General features: G+C 43.4%; 1 protein-coding gene across 1 annotated transcript in view; it reads right to left on the bottom strand.

Moving 5' to 3' along the window:
- LOC109937818 (slit homolog 1 protein-like) overlaps nucleotides 1–20,950 on the bottom strand; it is a 200,427-nt gene that overhangs the window by 62,381 nt on the left and 117,096 nt on the right. The window contains exon 10 of the mRNA XM_048609217.1: nucleotides 13,435–13,582. Within this exon, the coding sequence (XP_048465174.1) occupies nucleotides 13,435–13,582 (148 nt within the window). The remainder of the gene's footprint in view (nucleotides 1–13,434; nucleotides 13,583–20,950) is intronic.

Raw genomic sequence — 20,950 nt, 5'->3', positions numbered from 1 at the left:
TGTGTGTGTGTGTGTGTGTGTGTGAGAGTGTGTGATGTGTGTGAATGTGTGTGTGGTGTGAGAGACTCATGGTTATATGGTGTGAAGCTAAACAGACCCTTTCTTGCCCACTCTATATTAGCTTATATCTAATAACAATTGGTATTTATGTAATGTTTCTGACACAGTCAAGAATCCCAGGCTGTTTCTCAGGTGTGTTATTGACAGGAATTAGCCACTGAGCCACATAAAGAAATGAGGCGAATGTGGTCTGTTTGCTGTGGCAGCGTGTACATTTACAAGCATGTAGCTATGGGCAGTGATGGCACAGGCTCCCATTTCTTTTCCAGGAACCTCTGGCACTCCTACTGTTTGCTACTGGTTTGTGTTGGAAGAATTTGTAGGTGGATACTCAAGCTGCTTGGCCTGGCTGTCAAGTGGGAATGGAACTTGGACAATTTAGCTCAATTAAACTCATTACTCACTGCACCAAAGGACCTTTCAGATGCTGGACATAAGTGGAAAATCTCGCCAGCTTCAGCATCCTTGAGTTAACAAGATGGAGACTTCCAGTTCCTGATCTTTACTCCCATGTGGCAAGTGTAGTGTGTTTACTCCAGGACAGGAATAAGCCTCGGGTATGTTGCGCCCACAGTCGAATAGCTTCTCCTGACTATTCACGTGTATGCAGGGGTCAGTAGATGACACAGAATAGCCAATTACTGGTGGAATATTTGACTGTGGGAGATGGGACGCAGCAGCCGGTTACCAATCCATCATTCCCGACACCACGTGAAACCAGGAAAGTGCCAAACAAGACTTCATCGCACGTTCTTCGATTTTATATGTAACCACACGGGATTAGAAACATGTGTGAGCCCACGCATTGTGCAAAAACAGACCAAACCCCAAAGCTGCCAACCAATCTGAGAAGCAGATGCATTAGAATGGATTTGTTGGTGAAGAACACTGTCACAGGTAATCACTGTACTGAGAGAGAGAGAGAGAGACAGAGAGATGTCAAAGGTCAGTCTTCCGCAACAACCATTTAAAGACAGCCCCCAATGATGCGTTAGCCGTTCAGAGTGGAGCCATGTTACACACAGGCACCTGCTTACAATAACTAGCAAAGCTAATCGAGCATTAATGACTCCGAATGGAGTTCATGCAGAGAGCATCTGCTCCAAGTGACCACTTAGCGTCAGTCCGAACTCGACATTAATGGTTTAGATTTGAGCCTGCAGACGCGCTTCTCCATAATGACTGGGTAAAATATATTATAACAGTGGGCCCCAAGGGCCAGATTAATCTGAGGCACATTGCAATGTCGGTTGTTGCTATGTGGGGAATCCACAGCCGCACCTGAATCACGAGGTTGTGTGACTCGAGCAGAAAATTCAGGCTGACATACTGAAGGAGTGCTGCACTGTCAAACGTGCTGCTTCTCGAATGAGACTTTACGCCAAGGTCCTGTTTGCCCTCTCGGTGGATCGAAAAGGTCATATGGCACTATTCCAAGTAAGAGCAGGGATGCCCTGGCCAGTATTTGGGTGGTACAGTGGTTAGCACTGCTGTCTTCACAGCGATAGTAGGAACTGCAGATGCTGGAGAATCTGAGACAACAAGGTGTAGAGCTGGATGAACACAGCAGGCCAAGCAGCATCATAGGAGCAGGAAGGCTGACGTTTCGGGCCTAGACCCTTCTTCAGAAATGGGGGAGGGGAAGGGGGTTCTGAAATAAATAGGGAGAGAGGGGGAGGCAGATAGAAGATGGATAGAGGAGAAGATAGATGGAGAGGAGACAGACAGGTCAGAGATGAGAGAGTTGCAGTGGGAGAGAGATCCCCTGAGGTTTGTCCGGAGGGAGGAGGGTAACTTCTTCAGGGTAGGCATCCTTAGAAGAGGCTTTGCAGTGGGGTTAAAATTGTATCAGAGACAGTAGGAACTGCAGATGCTGGAGAATCTGAGATAACAAGGCGTAGAGCTGGATGAACACAGCAGGCCAAGCAGCATCATAGGAGCAGGAGGTCTGACATTTCGGGCCTAGATCCTTCTTCAGAAATGGGGGAGGGGAAGGCGGTTCTGAAATAAAGGGAGGGGGAGGAGGATGCCTACCCTGAAGAAGTTACCCTCCTCCCTCCGGACAAACCTCAGGGGCTCCTCTTATTGTCTTCACAGCACCGGCTTTGATTCCACCCTTGGGTGACTGCCTATGTGGAGTTTGCATTTTTTCCCCGTGTCTGTGTGGGTTTCCTCTGGGTGCTCCGGTTTCCTCCCACAGTCCAAAGATGTGCAGGTTACAGTGGATTGGCCATGCTAAATTGCTCCATAATGTCTTGGAATGTGCAGGTTAGGTGGATTAACCATGGTGAATGCAGGGTTATGGGGATAGATGGGAGGCTCACTCTGGGTGGGATGGTCTTTGGAGGGTTGGTGCAGACTTGATGGGCCAAATGGCCTTTTTCTGCAATGTAGGGATTCTATGAATTTTTATCACTCAATCAAATGATCAGCTTGCTGTTTATGGGTGTTTGCTGTGCACACCACGTTTCCTGCAGTACACAGCGACTGCTTTTCCAAAGCGCCTCATTGATGGTGAAGAGTTTTGGGATGTCCTGAAGTTGAGATGGGTGTTATATAAATATAAGCCTTCCTTTATTTTCCATGTATCAAAAACGCAAGCTGGTTTTACTCTCCATTTTGTGAAAATGCTGTGGCATGTTGTGATGTGAGCCCGAGTGAGTCCTAGCAACGTGCAGTGCCCAAGGTCCTGGAGCATGACAGATCATCTGAGAATCCTTGGAAACTGCACACTTAGAGCAAGTGGGAGAGGAGTTGTGAACAGAGGAGCAGTTTCAGGCAGCAGTGGGAAAGCGGAAAGGATTAAGGACCTTGAAATCACTTGCTTTGGAAACTTAAATAAAGCTTGATTAACAACATGGATCAATACAAATTACTATTCACGAGATGCAGTGCAGCAATGCAACCCATGAGCTGTACCGTGTGGATGGACAAGGACAGCAAATACACGTGAATACCACCACCTTCAAGTTCCCCTCCAAGTCACACTGACTTAGAAATGTATCAATGTTCTTTCAGCATTGCTGGGTCAAAATCTAGGAACTCCCTCCCTTAAGGCACAGTGTGGGTATCTACAACCCCAGGACTGCAGCGGTTCAAGAAGGCAGCTCACCAACACCTTCTCCAAGGCATCTCAGATTATGGGAAATACGTGCCACTCAGCCAATGATGCCCACATCCTGGAATAAATAACTAAAAACTGTCCAATGTGGATGTTGAACAGTGAGAAGTCACGGAGGGATTCACAAGTTGATTAACAGCCTGATGGACCACAGCATGGACACTCCCTCCGCTGCCAATACCAACTTTATTCCAGTCACTGGAAGTAGTCCATGTGAGGGAAGGTTTCAGGATGTCAGCCAACCATTCAGCACTCACAAGCACAAGTATTTGGATTCTGAATCCAGAATTCTGAGTTGAGTTGACCTGGAGTGGGAATCAATCCCTATTCCTCCTAACTCAGAGCATCATGGGGGAGATCAGCTCACATTAGTTCCAGTGATTTTGACACCAGACCATTCTCAGTGAAGAGAAAAGGTTTGGGGATATTGTAAAATGATGGAAGAGCAGGGAATGGATAATAGCAAAAAGCTGAAAATCAAAGGCTACGGTGAGATGGCGGTTTTGAGAGTTCTGGTGAGAAACTGCATTGATGGTGGTTGATCAATGAAGCAGTGAGGAAGTAGCTGGGCCTAATGGTCCTTTGCTGCTGCCTTACATTCTCCCCAGTTTTCTTCATTTTCTTTCCCCACCAGTTGCTCCCTTGGCCACTAAATTCTGATGTAGTTCCTGCAATCCTTCACCATAGTCCCAATGTCATACAGCTTCAATCAGCTTCAAAGTACAGGAAATCCTTTGTTCCTCACCCAGTGAAATCATTTTCATGGACAATTCTTCAAAGGAAGAGTTTCCTCACATTCCTTGCAATTCCAAATAATAACCTCTTCCTCTTAACTTCAAAGTTATAACTCTTACTCCATTATCCACTGTCAACATTGACCTTATTACTTCACCTCATGGAAGGTGCCTCCAAAAAGCCAGTTTTCCTCCTTTGGCACTAAAACCTTTTTTCTTCTCAGCAAAGCCTAACTGCTTTTAGAAGTTTGAGACACAAGTTTTATTTCTTTAATCTGAGTACATTCTTCACACACCTCTTTGTGTTTTTTGACAATATGTGAGAAACGTTTGACCACTGTCTTTTAACATCTCTGTTTTGTGCATAGACTCCAAAATCTTTCTCAATTTTCCCAACACTTTTTTCCTCTGAATTTTCCTCACAAAAAACTCAAAATATTCAATTTCCATGTGCCACCTGATCTTCACATGTATCTTTAGTCTAATCTTACTCAACTGTAAACCACAGGCTTAATCACATCAAAACTCCATTTCTTCATTTGTTTTATTATTTTCATTATTCTTTACCCTGTTTATTACCAAATGTATAAGACCTGTGCAGAGACATCTGCAAGGCAGGAAAAAATCATCCCCTCTGTAAATCACTTCAGCGAACAGTGATTCCATATATAACACCCCCAAACCCTTTGATTATATTCCAGTCTGTAACTCACTCCTGGGTATTTGTTATTCTAAATATAAACCACCCAGACCCCCTCAATTAGCTTCCAGTCTGTAACTCACTCTCGGCTTTCTGTTATATATATAAACCACCCCAAAACCCTTGACTAAGTTACAGTCTGTAACCCATTACTGGGTATCTGTTGTTCCATATATTAACCCACAAATCTCTCAATTAGATTCCAATCTCTAACTCATTCCTGGGTATTTGTTATTTTATGTATAAACCTCCTCAAACCTCTCGATTACATTCTAGTTGGTAACTCATTTCTGGGTATCCATTATTCCAAATGTGAACCATCCCTAATCCATTGATTTGATTCCAGTCTGTAACTCACTCCTGGGTATTTGTTATTCTATATATAAACTACCCTGAATCCCTCAATTATTAGATTCCAGTCTGTAACTCACTCCCTGCTTTATGTTATTATATGTATAAACCACCCCTGAACACTTGACTAAATGACAGTCTATAACTCACTCCTGGGTATCTGCTGTTCTATACATAAACCCACAAACCTCTCAATTAGATTCCAGTCTATAACTCACTCCTGAGGGTATCTGTTATTCTATATATAAACCAACCAAACCCTTCAGATGGATTCCAGTCTGTAACCTACTCCTGGGTAATTGTTAATTTACCACTTCCCTTGTCACTAATGCAGTCAAAGTCACAAGTGTCTCCAACATTTGTGGATCATTAAAATTTTGCATTAAAAAAATGTACAGGAAGGGCCCAGAGTGCTAACTGGATCCATACGAGACCAGTTTTATTGAATCCATATTTCTGGAGTTGTCCTGTATGTGTAATGAAAGAAAATCCTGGAAAAAATATCCATCAGGATTTTGCTAAAACTCACATGTGCAAAACTGAAAGATACATTTTCAAAATTGCACATTTCCACCGTTCTGTTTCCAATTCAGCTGCACTGGGACACTGAGAAAATTCCTTGCGCGTTTCGAGATTCTATATCAATTCCAGGTCAGTGCTGAGAAGGTGGAGGTGAGTACAATTACAACATTTAAAAGACATTTGGACAGGTACATGGATAGGAAAGGTTTAGAGGGATATGAGCCAAATGCAGGCAAGTGGGATTATTTCAGTTTCAGAAACCTGGCTAGCATGGACAAGTCAAGCTAAAGGGCCTGTATCCGTGCTGTATGAACTCTATTATTCTAAAAGGCTTATCCTCTTTCCCAAGGTCAAAGCTTCTTCCAATCATTTTACCTTTTCCAGTTCTGTAATCTCCCCTGTGGTTGCTGCATCGCCTTCTCTCCCTTTATTCACACACCTTCGTCGCCCTCACACTCTCCTCAATGGAGGTAAACGTACAGTGAAAAGACTCTTTTGGGTCTGTTATTTGGGACGAAGTGGGGCGGAGACTGTTACAGTTTGTGATCTACCTATGTCTGGGCCTGTTGGGAGGGCAGTGCAAAGTGGGTGTTAACTCAGAATGACCAGTGATCGCGGGGAGCAATACCATAATAATGGAGACTGCAAGCGCACTGCACTGACCACAATAAGCAGAAGAGGCCAAGCAGCTGCTCAGACAGGCTCCTATGTACAAGAAGATCACGGTTAAGCTGTACTTAACCTCCTTGTCTCACATACTTAGTAAGATAGCAAGACAAATAGCACAGAGGAGGTGAGAGTAATAGGGCTGAAGATATGATTGCAGTGCAATTAGAGTCAAAGATTCACAAGTTACTTTCACGACTGATACAAGCAGAGATGTGTCTGTTATCACTGAAAGAGAGAACAAGGACGTTCTAAAGTCACATTCCTTTACTCAAAACTGGTGTGAAACTGATTGGTTATTCCAATTACAGTATTCCGGTGCTAGGTGAAATTAGTGTTAAACTGGAATATGATGATGCATCCTGCTGGTCCAGCCAGTAATGCCCACTATCCATGCGTGAATAAAATAAAACACTATTACTTACTGGTGGTACATGTAAGAAGGGACAAAGTCTCTTTGGTGAGAAGAAATTGACATCAGAAGATGAACTGGGTTGAGTGATTTACGTTTGTGATCGGTGTGAATACGTGGGGTAGTGTGAAGAGAGCACAAAGTGGTCTTTGATCAAGGGGAAACATATGGTAAAATCAGCCATCAGTACAATATTAAATATCTCAAGTCAGCAGACCTTGCAAATGTGGAAGCTCTGTCAAGAGTTCCTGTGAGAACTGATTCAGTCTTCAGCACTGTGTTACCTGTGAATTACTTCACATTCACAAATGACATGCCAGAGAAAACTGTAAAGAAACTCACAAGGATGTTGTTCTCAGCAATGTGTGCAATTAGGGACGCGAATGTCTAGCCTAAATAGCGATGATCATGAATAATTGTTGTGTCTTCACACACAGGAGTGAAGTGACCAAGGCTCTCTCCATAGGGTTTAAAAAGGCATTAATCCAGCAGGGTTTAGAAAGAGATTGTTAAAGGAACATCAGCAAAAAAGAAAACAGGATCAATCGACATGAAAGAGGCAGCTAGAAGTTATTTTTGGTATCCAAATAGAGTTGATAAGAAGTCGTGAAGTGTGTTTCAGGAATGAAAAATGATCCAATTAAGATTATTTTCATCCCATGGTCCAACACGGGAAAACCTCAGGAGCAAGCACATCTTGATTTCTTTACAGTGGAAAGGAAAGAGCTAAAGCAAGGGAAAAACGCTGAGACCATGTCCAATACCACAAATGCCAAAAACTAATTGAAATGGTACCAAACCAACAGCAGAAAAGCTGTTAGTTCTAATTCTACCACAGATGTAAGAGTGAATTTGATAAACTTATAGGCTGCAACCAATTAGAATCATTAAATCTTACACCACAGGGAGAGGTCATTCAGCCTATCATGACTGTAGTGGTTCTTTGAAAGAGCTCTCCAATTAGTGCCACTCCCCTGCTCTTTCACTGGTACCCTGCAAATTTCTCCCTCAAGTGTTTTTTTACTTGGTTTTGAAAGCTCCCGTTTAACTTGCTCCCAGCACCCTTTCAGGGTGTTCCACATTGCAAAAACCCAATATGAAAAATACTCCACCACTGCCCTCACCCCCACTACTCCCAGTTCTTATACCAATTATCATAAAACTGCATCGTTGGTTACCAACCCTCCCACCAATGGAAGTAATTTCTCTCTGTTTGCTCTGTCAAAATTCCTTCATAATTTCAAACTCTTGAATTAACTTTTGTGTGTCAGGCATATGTTACAAGCAGCTGATGAATCCTCTATCCTTCCTGAGCACAGCACCCATGTGAATCACTTACACACAAGTCTCCCACACACACAGCTGCTCCAACAGACTCACTCCTTGTGGGATAATGGGATGTCCGGTCTCCCTTACTTTCCCCGACTCCCTGCAATCTGCTCTACGCAACAACATAAGAAAGGCGGGGAATTCAGAGTTTATGCAGAAGTCCTATTCCTTATGTGTTCTTATGCTTCCTCCCACTTCAGCTGCGTTATCAGTAACTGGCCTCAGTTTGAAGGGATCGTGGAGCGGAGACCATATTCCTGATCACGTTCTGGGAATGTAACTCCATGTGGCTTGAGAACTGGACTGCAAGGAGCGTTGTTGGCCCTGACTATTCCACAGGACTCCGAATTGAACTGCTCCTACCTGAACAATGTTGGTAAGCCACTGCTGACCAAAGGCAGTTCAGTCATGATGAGCAGGGGGATGTTACATGTTTATATCACTCAGCTACGTAGAAGTGGTGGTGGTTTCCATGTCAACTACAGTTTTTATAATGATTACTCCATTCTTCCAGCTCTCTCTTCCAGCTCCTCCGATGGTTTTGTCTACCTTTTCCTGAGTCCATGACCAGGCCCAACCAGTCAATTGCAGTGAGAATCGATAGTAAACAGACTCGTATGTTTAAACAGTCATAATATCACTGGGTTTGTAACTAAGAAGTGCAGGCTAATGTCCTGGGAACAGTGGCTCAAATCCCACCATAGCAGCTGGTAGAATTTCAATTCAGCTAATAAAAACATTCTGTAAGCTAGTCTCAGTGATAGTGGCCATAAAACTATGATTAAAAACTGATTTCGTTCAACAGAGAAGGAAATCTGCCATCTTTTTCAAACCTGGCCTACATGTGACTTGAGATCCACAGCAATATGGCTAATTTTAACTGCAGTCTGAAATGGCTGAGTTCAGATGCTCAATTTAAGGACCATTAGGATGGCCAACAAATGCCTTATTAATGGCACCCACATCCCACGAGAGAATTTTTAAAAACTGAGCACCACAGAGTGTTTGCTCAGGAGCTGTTTGTAAAGAGTACATTTTACCTCTTTAAGGGAAGATGAAACTGGCTCATTGCTCAACAGTTTTGCAATGCATAGGGAAAGAAAAATATAACAAACTCAGCAGGCATTTGCAGAGCCAAACCACAGGGGTCCTTGGAGCTCCTTAGGTGGTATGAAGCAGCTCCTATTTATGCCACCCACACTTGCTGTGCAAATGTTAATCGAGTTCCAGCCTAATTATTATTTTTCTTTTAAAAACAAATAGATGTGCCACAGAGATTGTAGCAAAAAGGATTCTTACATGACAGAAACTCTCTTAATCTGATTCTCAAGGCTAAATTTGGGGCAGCACGGTGGCTCAGTGGTTAGCACTGCTGCCTCACAATACCAGGAACCCGGGTTTGATTCCAGCCTCGGGTGACTGTCTGTGTGGAGTTTGCACATTCTCCTCGTGTCTGCGTGGGTTTCCTCTGGGTGCTCTGGTTTCTTCCCACAATACAAAGATGTGCTGGTTAGGTTTTCTGAAGAAGGGTCTAGGCCTGAAACGTCAGCCTTCCTGCTCCTCTGATGCTGCTTGGCCTGCTGTGTTCATCCAGCTCTACACCTTGTTATCTCAGATTCTCCAGCATCTGCAGTTTCTACTATCTCTGAAACAATTTTAACCCCACTGCGAAGCCTCTTCTAAGGATGCCTACTTTGAAGGAGTTACCCTCCTCCCTCCGGAAAGACCTTAGTGGATCTCTCTCCACTGCAACTCTCTCGTAATCTCTTCAGCCTTGAAACTGCTCGACCACGTCCTGAAGCAAACCAGGTACTACAGCCACATCACCTTTCTTAGTACCTACCTACAGAACCGGATCATCCCCAATGGACTACAGTCCACATTTAGGCCTTCCCAATTTGGCCCCAAACGTGACAACCGCTACATTCAGAACATTGAGATCCTTCAAAAACGTTTCTCCCTGCGACTCCTGAAACACACACTCGCAGCAATGTGCCGGCATCTCCTGGCACTATAATCAAGCCTACCCCAGCTCAGAGCCTCCCTCTCCCAGGCCTGCAAAGGAATTCTCCATTTTTCATTCTTCGCAGGATCCACAACCTGAACTCACAATTCCACTTGGCTTTATCGGACATTAAAAACTGATTTTCTGAAGAAGGGTCTAGGCCCGATACGTCAGCTTTCCTGCTCCTCTGATGCTGCTTGGCCTGCTGTGTTCATCCAGCTCTACACCTTGTTATCTCTGGTTAGGTGGATTGGTTATGCTAAGTTGACCACTGTCCAGGAATGTGTTAATTAGGTGGATTAGCAGGGTTATGGGGATAAAGTCTTGGTGGGATGCTCTCTGGACTTGTTGAGCCAAATGGCCTGTTTCCACATTCTAGAAGATTCTATGAAAAAATACATACTTGGGACCTTGATCAGGCGGCCAATGGGCCAAGGAGGGACAGATGGAGCTTAATTTAGATTAATGTGAGGTGCTGCCTTTTGGAAAGGCAAATCAGGGCTGGACTTATACACTTAATGGTAAGGCCCTGGGGTGTGTTGCTGAGCAAAGAGACCTTGAAGCGCAGGTTCAAAGTTCCTTGGAAGTGGAGTCACAGGTAGATGGGATAGTGAAGAAGGCATTTGATATGCTTGCCTTTATTGGTCAGTGCATTGAGTATAGGGGTTAGGAAGTCATGTTGCAGCTGTACAGGACATTGGTTTGGTCACTTTTGGAGTATTGCGTGCAGTTCTGGTCTCCCTGCTATATGAAGAATGTTATTAAACTTGAAAGGATTCAGAAAAGACTTACAAGGATTTTGCCAGGGTTGGAAGGTTTGAGCTATGGGAGAGGCTGGATAGGCTGGGGCTATTCTTCCTGGAGCATCGGAGGCTGAGGGGTGACCTTGTAGAGATTTATAAAATCATGAGGGGCATGGACAGGATAAATAGTCAAGGTCTTTCTCCTGGGGTGGGGGAGTCTAAAACTAGAGGGCTTAGTTTTAATGTGAGAGGCAAAAGATATAAAAGGGACCTAAGGGGCAACATTTTCATGCAGAGGGCAGTGCATGTATGGAACGAACTGCCAGAGGAAGTGGTGAAGGCTGGTACAATAGCAACATTTAAAATGCATTTGGATGGGTATTGGAATAGGAAGGGTTTAGAGGGATATGGGCCAAATGCTGGCAAATGGGCCTAAATTTATATAGGATATCTGGTCGGTGTGTACAAGTTGGATTGAAGGGTCTGTTTCCATGTTGTATATCTCTACGACTCTATGACATGACCATTTCCATCTAAAAGGACAAGGGTAGCAAATACATGGGAACACCACTATCTACACGTTTCCCTCGAAACCACTGATCACCCTGACTTGGAAATATGTTGCCGTTCCTTCACTGTCACATCAAAATCCAGGAATTCCCTCCCATTCTTATAGTCCAAGAACAGCAATGATTCAAGAAGGCAGCTCACCATCACCTTCTCCGGGGCAATTAGGGATGGGCAATAAATGTTGGGCCAGCCAATGATGCCCATATCCCATAAATGGATAAGAAAGTAATAACTTCTTTTTGTTTTTCAGGCTGGAGGCCTGTGACCAGTGGTGCCCGCAGGGATCCTGCTGTGTCAATTTTTGTCTGTAATTTATACAAAAAATCTGGATAAGAATTTAGGAGATGTGGTTAGTAAGTTTGCGGAAGACGACAAAATTGGTGGTATAGTCAACAGTGAAGAAGGTTATCGAGGATTACAAAGGGATCTTGATCAATTGGGACAATGGGTTGAGGAGTGGCAGATGCAGTTAGTTTGTATAAATGCGAGGTATTGCATTTTGGTAAAACAAACAAGGGCAGAACTTATACAATTAATTGTAGGGCTCTGGGGAATGTTGTCAAACAGAGAGACCTAGGGGTACAGGTATATAGTTCTTTGAAAGTTGCATCACAGGTAGACAGGGTGGTTAAGAAGGCATTTGGCACGCTTGTCTTCATTGCTCAGACCTTCGAGTAAAGGAGTTGGGATATCATGTTAAGGTTGTATAGGACATTGTGAGGCCTTTTCTGGAGTACTGTGTGCAGTTCTGGTCGCCCAGTTAGAAGAAGGATATTATTAAATTGGAGATGGTTCAGAAAAGATTTACGAGGATGTTGCCAGGAATGGAGGGTTTGGGTTATAGAAACAGGCTGGATAGGCTGGGACTTTTTCCACTGGTGCATAGGAAGTTGAGAGGTGACCTTACAGATGTAAAATCGTGAGGGGCATTGATAAGTTGAATAGCAAAGGTTTTTTTCCCTAGGGTGGGGGAGTTCAAAACAAGAGGGCATATTTTAAGGTGAGAGGAGAAAGATTTAAAGGGACATGAAGGGCAACTTTTTCCACACACAGGGTAGTTTGTATGTGGAATGAAATGCCAGAGGAAGTGGTAGATGCAGGTATAGTTACAACATTTGGACAGATACATGAATAGGAAAGGGTTGGAGGGATATGGGCTAAATGCAGGTGAGTGGGACCAGTTTAGTTTGGGATGGACAAGTTGGACCCAAGGGTCTGTTTCCATGCTGTATGACTCTCTGACTCTACAACAACATAATGACACACATGTGCTTGACTCGTCTCTGTAAGGCCTTGCTTCAGCCTGATTCTGCTCTCTGCTAACTCCCACAGACTCATACTCTCACCCAGTGATTAGGGAGGGTAACCCACTCCGTATGAGGTTTGTTTGCTGGCCTCCCCCTTCCCACCCTGAGTATTGCACCGAGGCCAACAGAACACATGTAACTATGACAAGAAAAAAAAACAAGAGATTTGCATTTGCACCTTTCATAGCCTCAGAACAACCGGAAATGCTTCTTCACCAATAAAGTATGACATTACGAAGTGATGATGATTTGGTTTATTACAGCTGTGGGATGAATGTTGTTCCGGATACTGCAGAGAACTCTTTAAAATAGTGATATAGGATCTTTAAACCACCCCCAGCTAAGAGGGCAAACGGGTCCTATGTTGTATTCATAATCGGAAAGCTCATACCTCTGACAGTGCAGCACACCCTCAGCACTGCACTGGGAATGCCAGCCAAGATAATGTGCTCAAGGCTCTGATGTGTTGATTCAAACCCATCAACTCAAAGGTGTTGGAAGCTGCTCTGCACAGCCAGTGGTTCATTGTGGATTGGATCAGAGCACTCTGTTGGATTTGACAGTCAATTCACCCGACTGAGTAAAGTTGATCAGGTAGAGTTATGTAAATGATAATAAGGAAGACTTGCATTTTAACAAGGTCCTCGGAATATCCACTAATCCCACAGCCTATTAAGTGTTCTTGAAATGTAGAGGCAACTGTTAAACAGAAAATGACAGCATCTAACCTGAGGACAGCAAGATCCCACATATACATTCAATGGCCTGTAATTTGTTCCCTTTTTGATTAATGACGTTGGTTGAGGGATAAATGTTGGCTTCAGGACATAATCGCAGGCACGATGTTTCGAAAGTGTTGAGGGACAGGATATCGGGGGAAGTCTGGATCTTTCCACGTACTTGTTGGCACTTACATTTCAGTGATGGTCTCGGGGAGATTGGCAGGAATGGCAGTCAGGCCTTTGCCTCGACAGTCAACGATGCTGTTGCTGCAAGTGCACACAGCAGGACATGACCCAGAAGCCAAGCCGCAGGATTGGGTCCGAGAGCTATCTGAATGACCTGCAGTGGGCAGACACAGAGAGAGCAATAGACAGTTAACTCCGCCAAACTGAAGAACATAAGAACTAGTAGCACACATAGAGGATTTGGCTCCTTGAAGCTGATTTACTTTTCAATAAGATCATGGCTGATCTTCTACATCATGGATAATTCTGGAGCAGTGCTGAATCCGGAGTTTACAGGGACCAATTCTGAATTTGGATTGTTTGAGTTACAAGGAGAGGCTGGGACCTTTTCACTGGAGCATAGGAGGTTGAGGGGTGACCTTTTGGAGGTTTATAAAATCATGAGAGGTGTAGAGAAGGTGAATGGCAGGTGTCTTTTCCTTGGGGTGAGGGATTTCAAGACTAGGGTCATATTTTTAAGGTAAAAGGAGAAACATTTTAAAATGATAGAGAGTGGTTCGTGTGTGAAATAAACTGCCAGAGGAAGTGGTGGATGACGAAACAGTTGCAATGTTTAAAAGACATTTAGATAAGTACATAAATAAGAAATGTTTGGAGGTGTATGGGCCAAGCCCAGGCAGGTGGGACTAGTTTAGTTTGGGATTGTGGTTGGCATGGACTGGTTGGACCGAAGGGTCTGTTTCTGTCCTGTATGACTTTATGACTCAATCAGCTTCACATTCCCACACCATCCTCCATCTCTTAATTTGAAGGAGGTAGTGGTGCAGTGGTAATGCCACTGGAGTAGTTGCCCAGAACCCCAGATTGATGTTCTGAGGATATGGGTTCAAATCCCACTATGACTGGTGGCAAAATCTGATGCAAATTCTAATATAGCAACCATCCAACCATTGTCAATTGTTGTAAAATTCCATCTGGTTCATTAGAGTCATAGAAATGTATAACATGGAAACAGACCCTTCAGTCCAACTCGTCCATACAAAACAGGTATGCTAAATAAATCTAGTCCCATTCGGCCCATATCCCTCCAAACCCTTCCTATTCATATACTCATCCAGATGCCTTTTAAATTTTGTAATAGTACCAGCCTTCACCACCTCCTGTGGCAGCTCATTCGATACACGCACCAGCCTCTGTGTGAAAAAGTTGCCCCTTAGGCCCCTTTTAAATCTTTCCCCTCTCACCTTCAATCTATACCCTCTACTTTTGGGCTCCCCTACCCTGGGGAAAAGGCCTTGACTATTCACTCTATCCATGTCCCACATTATTTTATAAACCTCTATAAAGTGACCCCTCAGCCTCCGATGCTCCAGGAAAAATAGCCCCAGCCTATTCAGCCTCTCTTTTAATTTACTTAAAGAATCTCTTGGGATTACCATAATCTTCTCAGCCAAAGCTATCTTGTGCCCCTTTGACACCTCCTGATTTCCTCCTTCAGTAAGCTCCATACCTCCAGGGATTCCCTTGATTCCAGCTGCCTGCTCCTGAGCCATGCCTCTTTCATTTTTCTGGTCAAAGCCTTAATATCTCTTGTCATCCAGGGTTCCCTACTCCTGCCAACCTTGCCCTTCACCCTCACAGGAACATATAGACTTTGAACTCTAGCTATCACACTTTTAAAGGCCTCCCACTTGCCAGAGGACCCTTTGCTTGCTAACAAACTACACCAATCCAACCCCTGCAAGTTCCTGTCTAATTCCATCAAAATTCGCCTTGCCCCAATTTGGAACTTGAACCTGTTTTGTCTCTCTCCATAACTATTTTAAAATTAACAGAACTATGGTCACTGGTCCCAAAGTGCTCTCCCACTGTCACCTCAGTCACCTGTCCTGCCCTAGTTCCTAAGAGTAGGTTAAATTTTGGCCCTTCCCAAGTAGGACCCTCTGTATACTACTTGAGAAAACTTTCCTGAACATAGTTGACAAATTCCACCCATCTAAGCCCTTAATGCTATGGCAGTCCCAGTTTATGTTAGGAAAATTAAAAAGAAGTGACCAGGAAGGTTGATGAAGGCAGGGCGGTAGATGTAATCTAAATGGATTTCAGTAAGGCCCTTGTAAAGGTTCCACATGATAGGCTGCTCTGGAAGTTCAGATCACATGGAATCCAGGGAGAGCCGGCAGATTGGATACACAATTGGCTTGATGGTAGGAAGCAGAGAGTAATAGTTGAAGGATGCTTGTCGGACTGGAGGCCTGTGACTCGTGGTGTGCCTCAGGGGTCAATGCTGAGCCCATTGCTGTTTGTTATCTACATCAATGATTTAGATGAGAATGTACAAAGCATGATTAGCAAGTTTGCAGATGACACTAAAATAGGCATTACCATGGACAGTGAGGAAGGTTATCAGAAATTGCAGCAGGATCTTGATCAGCTGGGGAAGTGGGCCAAGAAATGGCAAATGGAGTTTAATATAGGCAAATATGAGGTGTTGCATTTTGGAAAGTCAAAGCAAGGTAGGAGTTCCATGGTGAATGGTAGGGCCTTAGGGAGTGTAGTAGAACTGAGGGACCTTGGAGTTCAGGTGTACGATTCTCTGAAAGTGGAGTCACAGGTAGACAGGGCAGTGAAGAAGGCTTTTGGCACACTGGCCTTCATCAGTCAGGACATTGAATAGAGAAGTTGGGAAGTTATGTTACAGTTATAATAGGACGTTGGTGAGGCCGCACTTGGAATATTGTACTCAGTTTTGGTCATCTTCCTATAGGAAGGATGTTATTCAACTGGAAAGAGTGCAGAGGAGACTTACAGGGATGTTGCCAGGACTCAAGGGACTGAGTTATAGGGAGAGGTTGGATAAGCTAGGACATTTTCTTTAGAGCATAGGAGACTGAGGGGGGTATCTTATAGAAGTGTATAAGATCATGAGAGATATGGATAGGGTGAATGCACTCCGTCTTTTTCCCAGGATGTGAAGGTGCCGGTGTTGGACTGTGGTGGACAAGGTCAGGAATCACACGACACCAGGTTATAGTCCAAAAGGTTTATTTGAAAACACAAGCTTTCGGAGCATCTGTCCTTCTTCAGGTGTTAGTGAAAGAGGTAATATCAGACACAGAATTTATAAGTAAAAGATCAAACGTTCACATCATTGATGAAGATTACTAACCTAAACCTAAGATGCTGTTAATTCTTTAATCAATTAGAAGGTTTTAATTGATAATATGTACATGTAAATCCCAAAATTCCTTTCAAGTCACAGTTCTGAGAGACCTAATGGTTTTATCAGTGTAAAGAAGAGGTGACATTTTAGGTCAGACAATGCATGTTAGGTGTGAGATCTTGTTTAGAATCTGTTTGTGTTTTAGTTTGGAGTCAGACTGGTTTTATTTCTAAGGTAGGAATTTATAAAATGCTATACTGACTGACTGTCTATAAATTGTGCACTTTGCAAATACAAATTCACCCCATAGATTCACATGTGTGTGCTCTCCCCCCCCCCTGCTGCTGCACCACCAATGCCCCCCCACCACACACACACACACACACACACACACACACACACACACACACATAGGCTCTCCCCCCTCACACACACACACTCTCTCCCTCCACAAACACACACACACACTCTCTCTCCCACACACCACACACACATATACATATTAATCAAATAAAACCTTCTCACTGATTAAAGATTTAACAGCATCTTAGGTTTGTTTAGCACATCCTCATTAATGGTGTGAACCTTTGATCTTTTACTTATAAATTCTATGTCTGATACCACCTCTCTCACTAACAACTGAAGGAGGAGTGAGGAATCCACTCCAGGATTCCTATCCCCTCTTCCATTGCCGACAACTTTTGGCGGCACAGGAAATGGTGCAGTTAAATAAAAACCGAAAGAACTGTGGATCTGTAGCTGTAAATCAGGAACACAAACAGAAGTTGCTGGAAAAGCTCAGCAGGTCTGGCAGCATCTGTGAAGAAAAAAATCAGAGTTAACGTTTTGGATCCAGGTCAGAACTGAGGAAGGGTCACCGGACCCAAAACGTTAACTCTGATTTTTCTTCAATGGTGCATTTAATGTGTCTGCACCTAACATTCCCAACTCTACAGTGGTGACATGCATTTCAGATCTTCTGCAATTCTGATGGAGTTGGGCTCACTTCTGAAAGTGATGTAGTTCACACAGTTCCAAGATGTGATGAACCATGCGGACCCTCAGACCTGCTGTTGGCAAACGTTTCACTGGAAGTTCAAAGGGTGTTGGCAATTTAACATGCCAAAATGTAGTGTTGAATGAAAAGTTAAATATGCTTTCAATGCAGTGATTGTCTTTAAAAGTAAAGTGACTAATACATTGACCAGCATTGTGTAAGTGGAAAAGCCTTTAAATGCATTAGTGTCACTTTGTCTCATGCATTGAAAGCTTGTCCGCTTACACATTATCGGTCGATGTATTAGTCACTTTCCTTTATCTACTGGCTAAAGTACTCCTCTGCATTGAACAATATTGATATGTAAACTGGACTATGTCAGTTATCCACACTGATTTGATGTTTTCAGTGATTGAGAGCTCAGGCATCTGCTGCCCTGCTTCAATGCTTGAACATCTGGTTTAGCTCTTACATCAAGGACTTTAGTATATTTACCACTAGATGTGATTGTTGAAGGTCTGTTTATTTTAGCAGTTTCACCTCTAGTTAATAGGACAATGGTTTTAAAGTGGCCTTTGAATGACAATTTGCTTAGCTGGAGAGTTTTATGACCACTTAGTCGAATTATTTTTTGATGAAGAAGTTTTGATGACTGGTTATTTATTTTGACAGTTTTATGAGCATCTCAAGACTTTTAATGTTCATACCAAGTTCAAGTGCTCTGTTTTATTCTATTCTGGGATGTGAGCATCCTTGACAAGGCCAATATTTGATGTCCACCCTCAGTTTCCCTTTAGAGGATGGTGACAGTAATGTTGCTGGACTAGTAATCAAAAGGGCCAGATTAATGATTCAGGGCACAGGTTCAAATCCTACCACTGTAGCTGGTGGAGTCTCAATTCATACAAATACATTTGGAATAATAATAATAAAAAACCTGGAATTGAAAAAATCCTTGTTTCCATAATGGTGACCTTGAAACAAATGGATTGGCATTAAAAACCCATTTGGTTCATTACTGCCCTTTAGGGAAGGAAATCTGTCATTCTTGTCTAGCCTACATGTAACTCTAGGCCCACACCCATGTGACTGACTCTTCACTGCCTTCTGAAATGACCTAGCAAGACCTAGCCAGTTGCGTAGAATTGTAATAGAAAATTCTAGATCACAGCTTTGAACAAAGAACAAAGAACAATACAGCACAGGAACAGGCCATAAGACCATAAGACATAGGTGCAGAAATTAGGCCATTCGGCCCATCGGGTCTGCTCCATCATTCAATCATGGCTGATAAGTTCCTCAACCCCATTCTCCTGCTTTCTCTCCATAACCCTTGATCCCCTTGACAATCAAGAACCTATCTATCTCCCTTCGGCCTTCCAAGCCTGTGCGACATATTTTGCCCTTCCATACTAAAACTGTCTTCACTCACAGGATCCGTATCCCTCTACTCCCTTCCTGTTCATGTATTCATCCAAGTCCTTCTTTAATGTTGCTATTGTCCCTGCTTCCACTACCTCCTCTGGCAACGTGTTCCAGGCACTCACCACCCTCTGGGTGAAAAGCTTGCCTCGCACATCACTTTTAAACTACACCCCACCACCACCCCACCCTGCACCTTGAACCCGTGTCCCCTAGTAATTGAACCCTCCACCCTGAGAAAAAAAAACCTTTGGATTGTCATTTGCGTTATCAAGACCACTGACAAAAGAAAATCCCCTTGAATCAGATCTCCATAAACTGTTAACAGTACTTGTGTTGCTTATTGAATCTATTTATTGCCAGTATCGTTGGCTTTCCCTTTTCAATTGATATTGTTGTGAAATCTAACCTTCAACCCTCGCAATAATGCCATTCCTTGTCTCAGCACTCTCCACCCCATCCTCCCCCATAAAACCCTAGATATACTGCAGTCTGTTAAAAGGTTCCAAGGATTGAAAAGAAAACTTGAATTAAATCATGTTCCCTTATCTCCCTGGAGGACTGTGCCTCTGGGTTTATTTCCAGGGATTACCACCCACTAGCTGCCTATAAATTGTAGGCACCAGACAGAGAGACCGAGACAGAGCAAACAAGAGAGAGTGAGACAGCAATTAAACTGAAGGATAAAGGCAGCCTCTCTGAGACCTATACTATTTTTGGACAGACCAACACCTTGTGCGGCTCAATTAAAGAGCCGTAAGGAGCTAGTTCATCTGCTGGTCAAAATACCATGGGCAGTTTTGACTTTATTCTGCCTGGCACCTTGAGATAAATCTGACATATTCACCTCAGCTTTCAATTTGGATTCTAAGTATTCAGAATCACTCATGCTGGGCCAACCATGGAAATGACAAATTGTTACAGAGCAAGAGACCATTTAGCCCATCATGTTTTCTCTGGTTGTCTGAGCATTTTTATCTTGCTGTCATTCAATTAAGAGCGGGGGATATGAATCGATAGTCATAGTGCTGTTAGGTGACCATTTCATTCCATTTAGAAAGAAGATTAAACAGTGCCGTGACATCTTTCCTCCCAATATTTGCCTCTTCTCGTTCAAGAGCAAGGACTGAAACTGCTGAGTGATGATATGAGAACTGGAAGTACAATGCTACCAAATTCAAGTGTCCTAATGTTCTGCATTATTCAACTGTGGGGGAATCACATTCATTTGCACCTGATATTCAATTCAATCTGGACACCCTCCTGGAGTAGCAACTCTGACTGGATTTATTTTTTGAACATTGCTAACCTGGGGCCAGTGGCTCAGCTGACAACTACAGCTCCTGGTGCACAAACTCGATTTGAAATTACACACAGAAGCCACCGAAAGAAGGACCACCTTGGGATCGTCAGGTACAAGGTTCAGTAACCACATCCAATGTTGTCAAATTCTTCCTTCTTCGTTAACACATTATTCACATACTGTAGGACTCTAACACGTTGTGGAGCTCTAGTTATTGAACCTTGTTTCAATTTGCACACTTCCGCTGAGGTAAAGAATAAATCTCCCTCTATTCTTTTAAACCAAAAGTAAACTGAAAGTAAAGCTTCTTTGACACTGTCTCCTTCAAGAAATACCAGGACAGGTACAGCACAGGCTCCCTCTACTCTTTCAACCTGAAAGTAAAAACACCTTTTCTCTTTTAAAGTGGAAGTAAATCTGCCTCTACACTGTCCTCATCAAACACTCCTAGTACAGTGACATTGCCATTTAATACAGAGTAAATCTCCCTCTACACTGTCTTCATCAAAAACTCCCAGGACATGTACAGCACCGGATTAGATACAGCGTAAACCTGCCTCTACACTATCCCCATCGAACACTCCCAGTACATGTACAGCACGGGGTTAGATACAGAGTAAAGCTGCCTCTACACTAT

The sequence above is a fragment of the Rhincodon typus genome, chromosome 20 (genome assembly GCF_021869965.1).
Source record: "Rhincodon typus isolate 14 chromosome 20, sRhiTyp1.1, whole genome shotgun sequence".
Lineage (NCBI taxonomy): Eukaryota > Metazoa > Chordata > Chondrichthyes > Orectolobiformes > Rhincodontidae > Rhincodon > Rhincodon typus.
The sequence above is the reverse complement of the archived record's forward strand: the minus strand, read 5'-3'. Positions and strand labels throughout refer to the sequence as shown.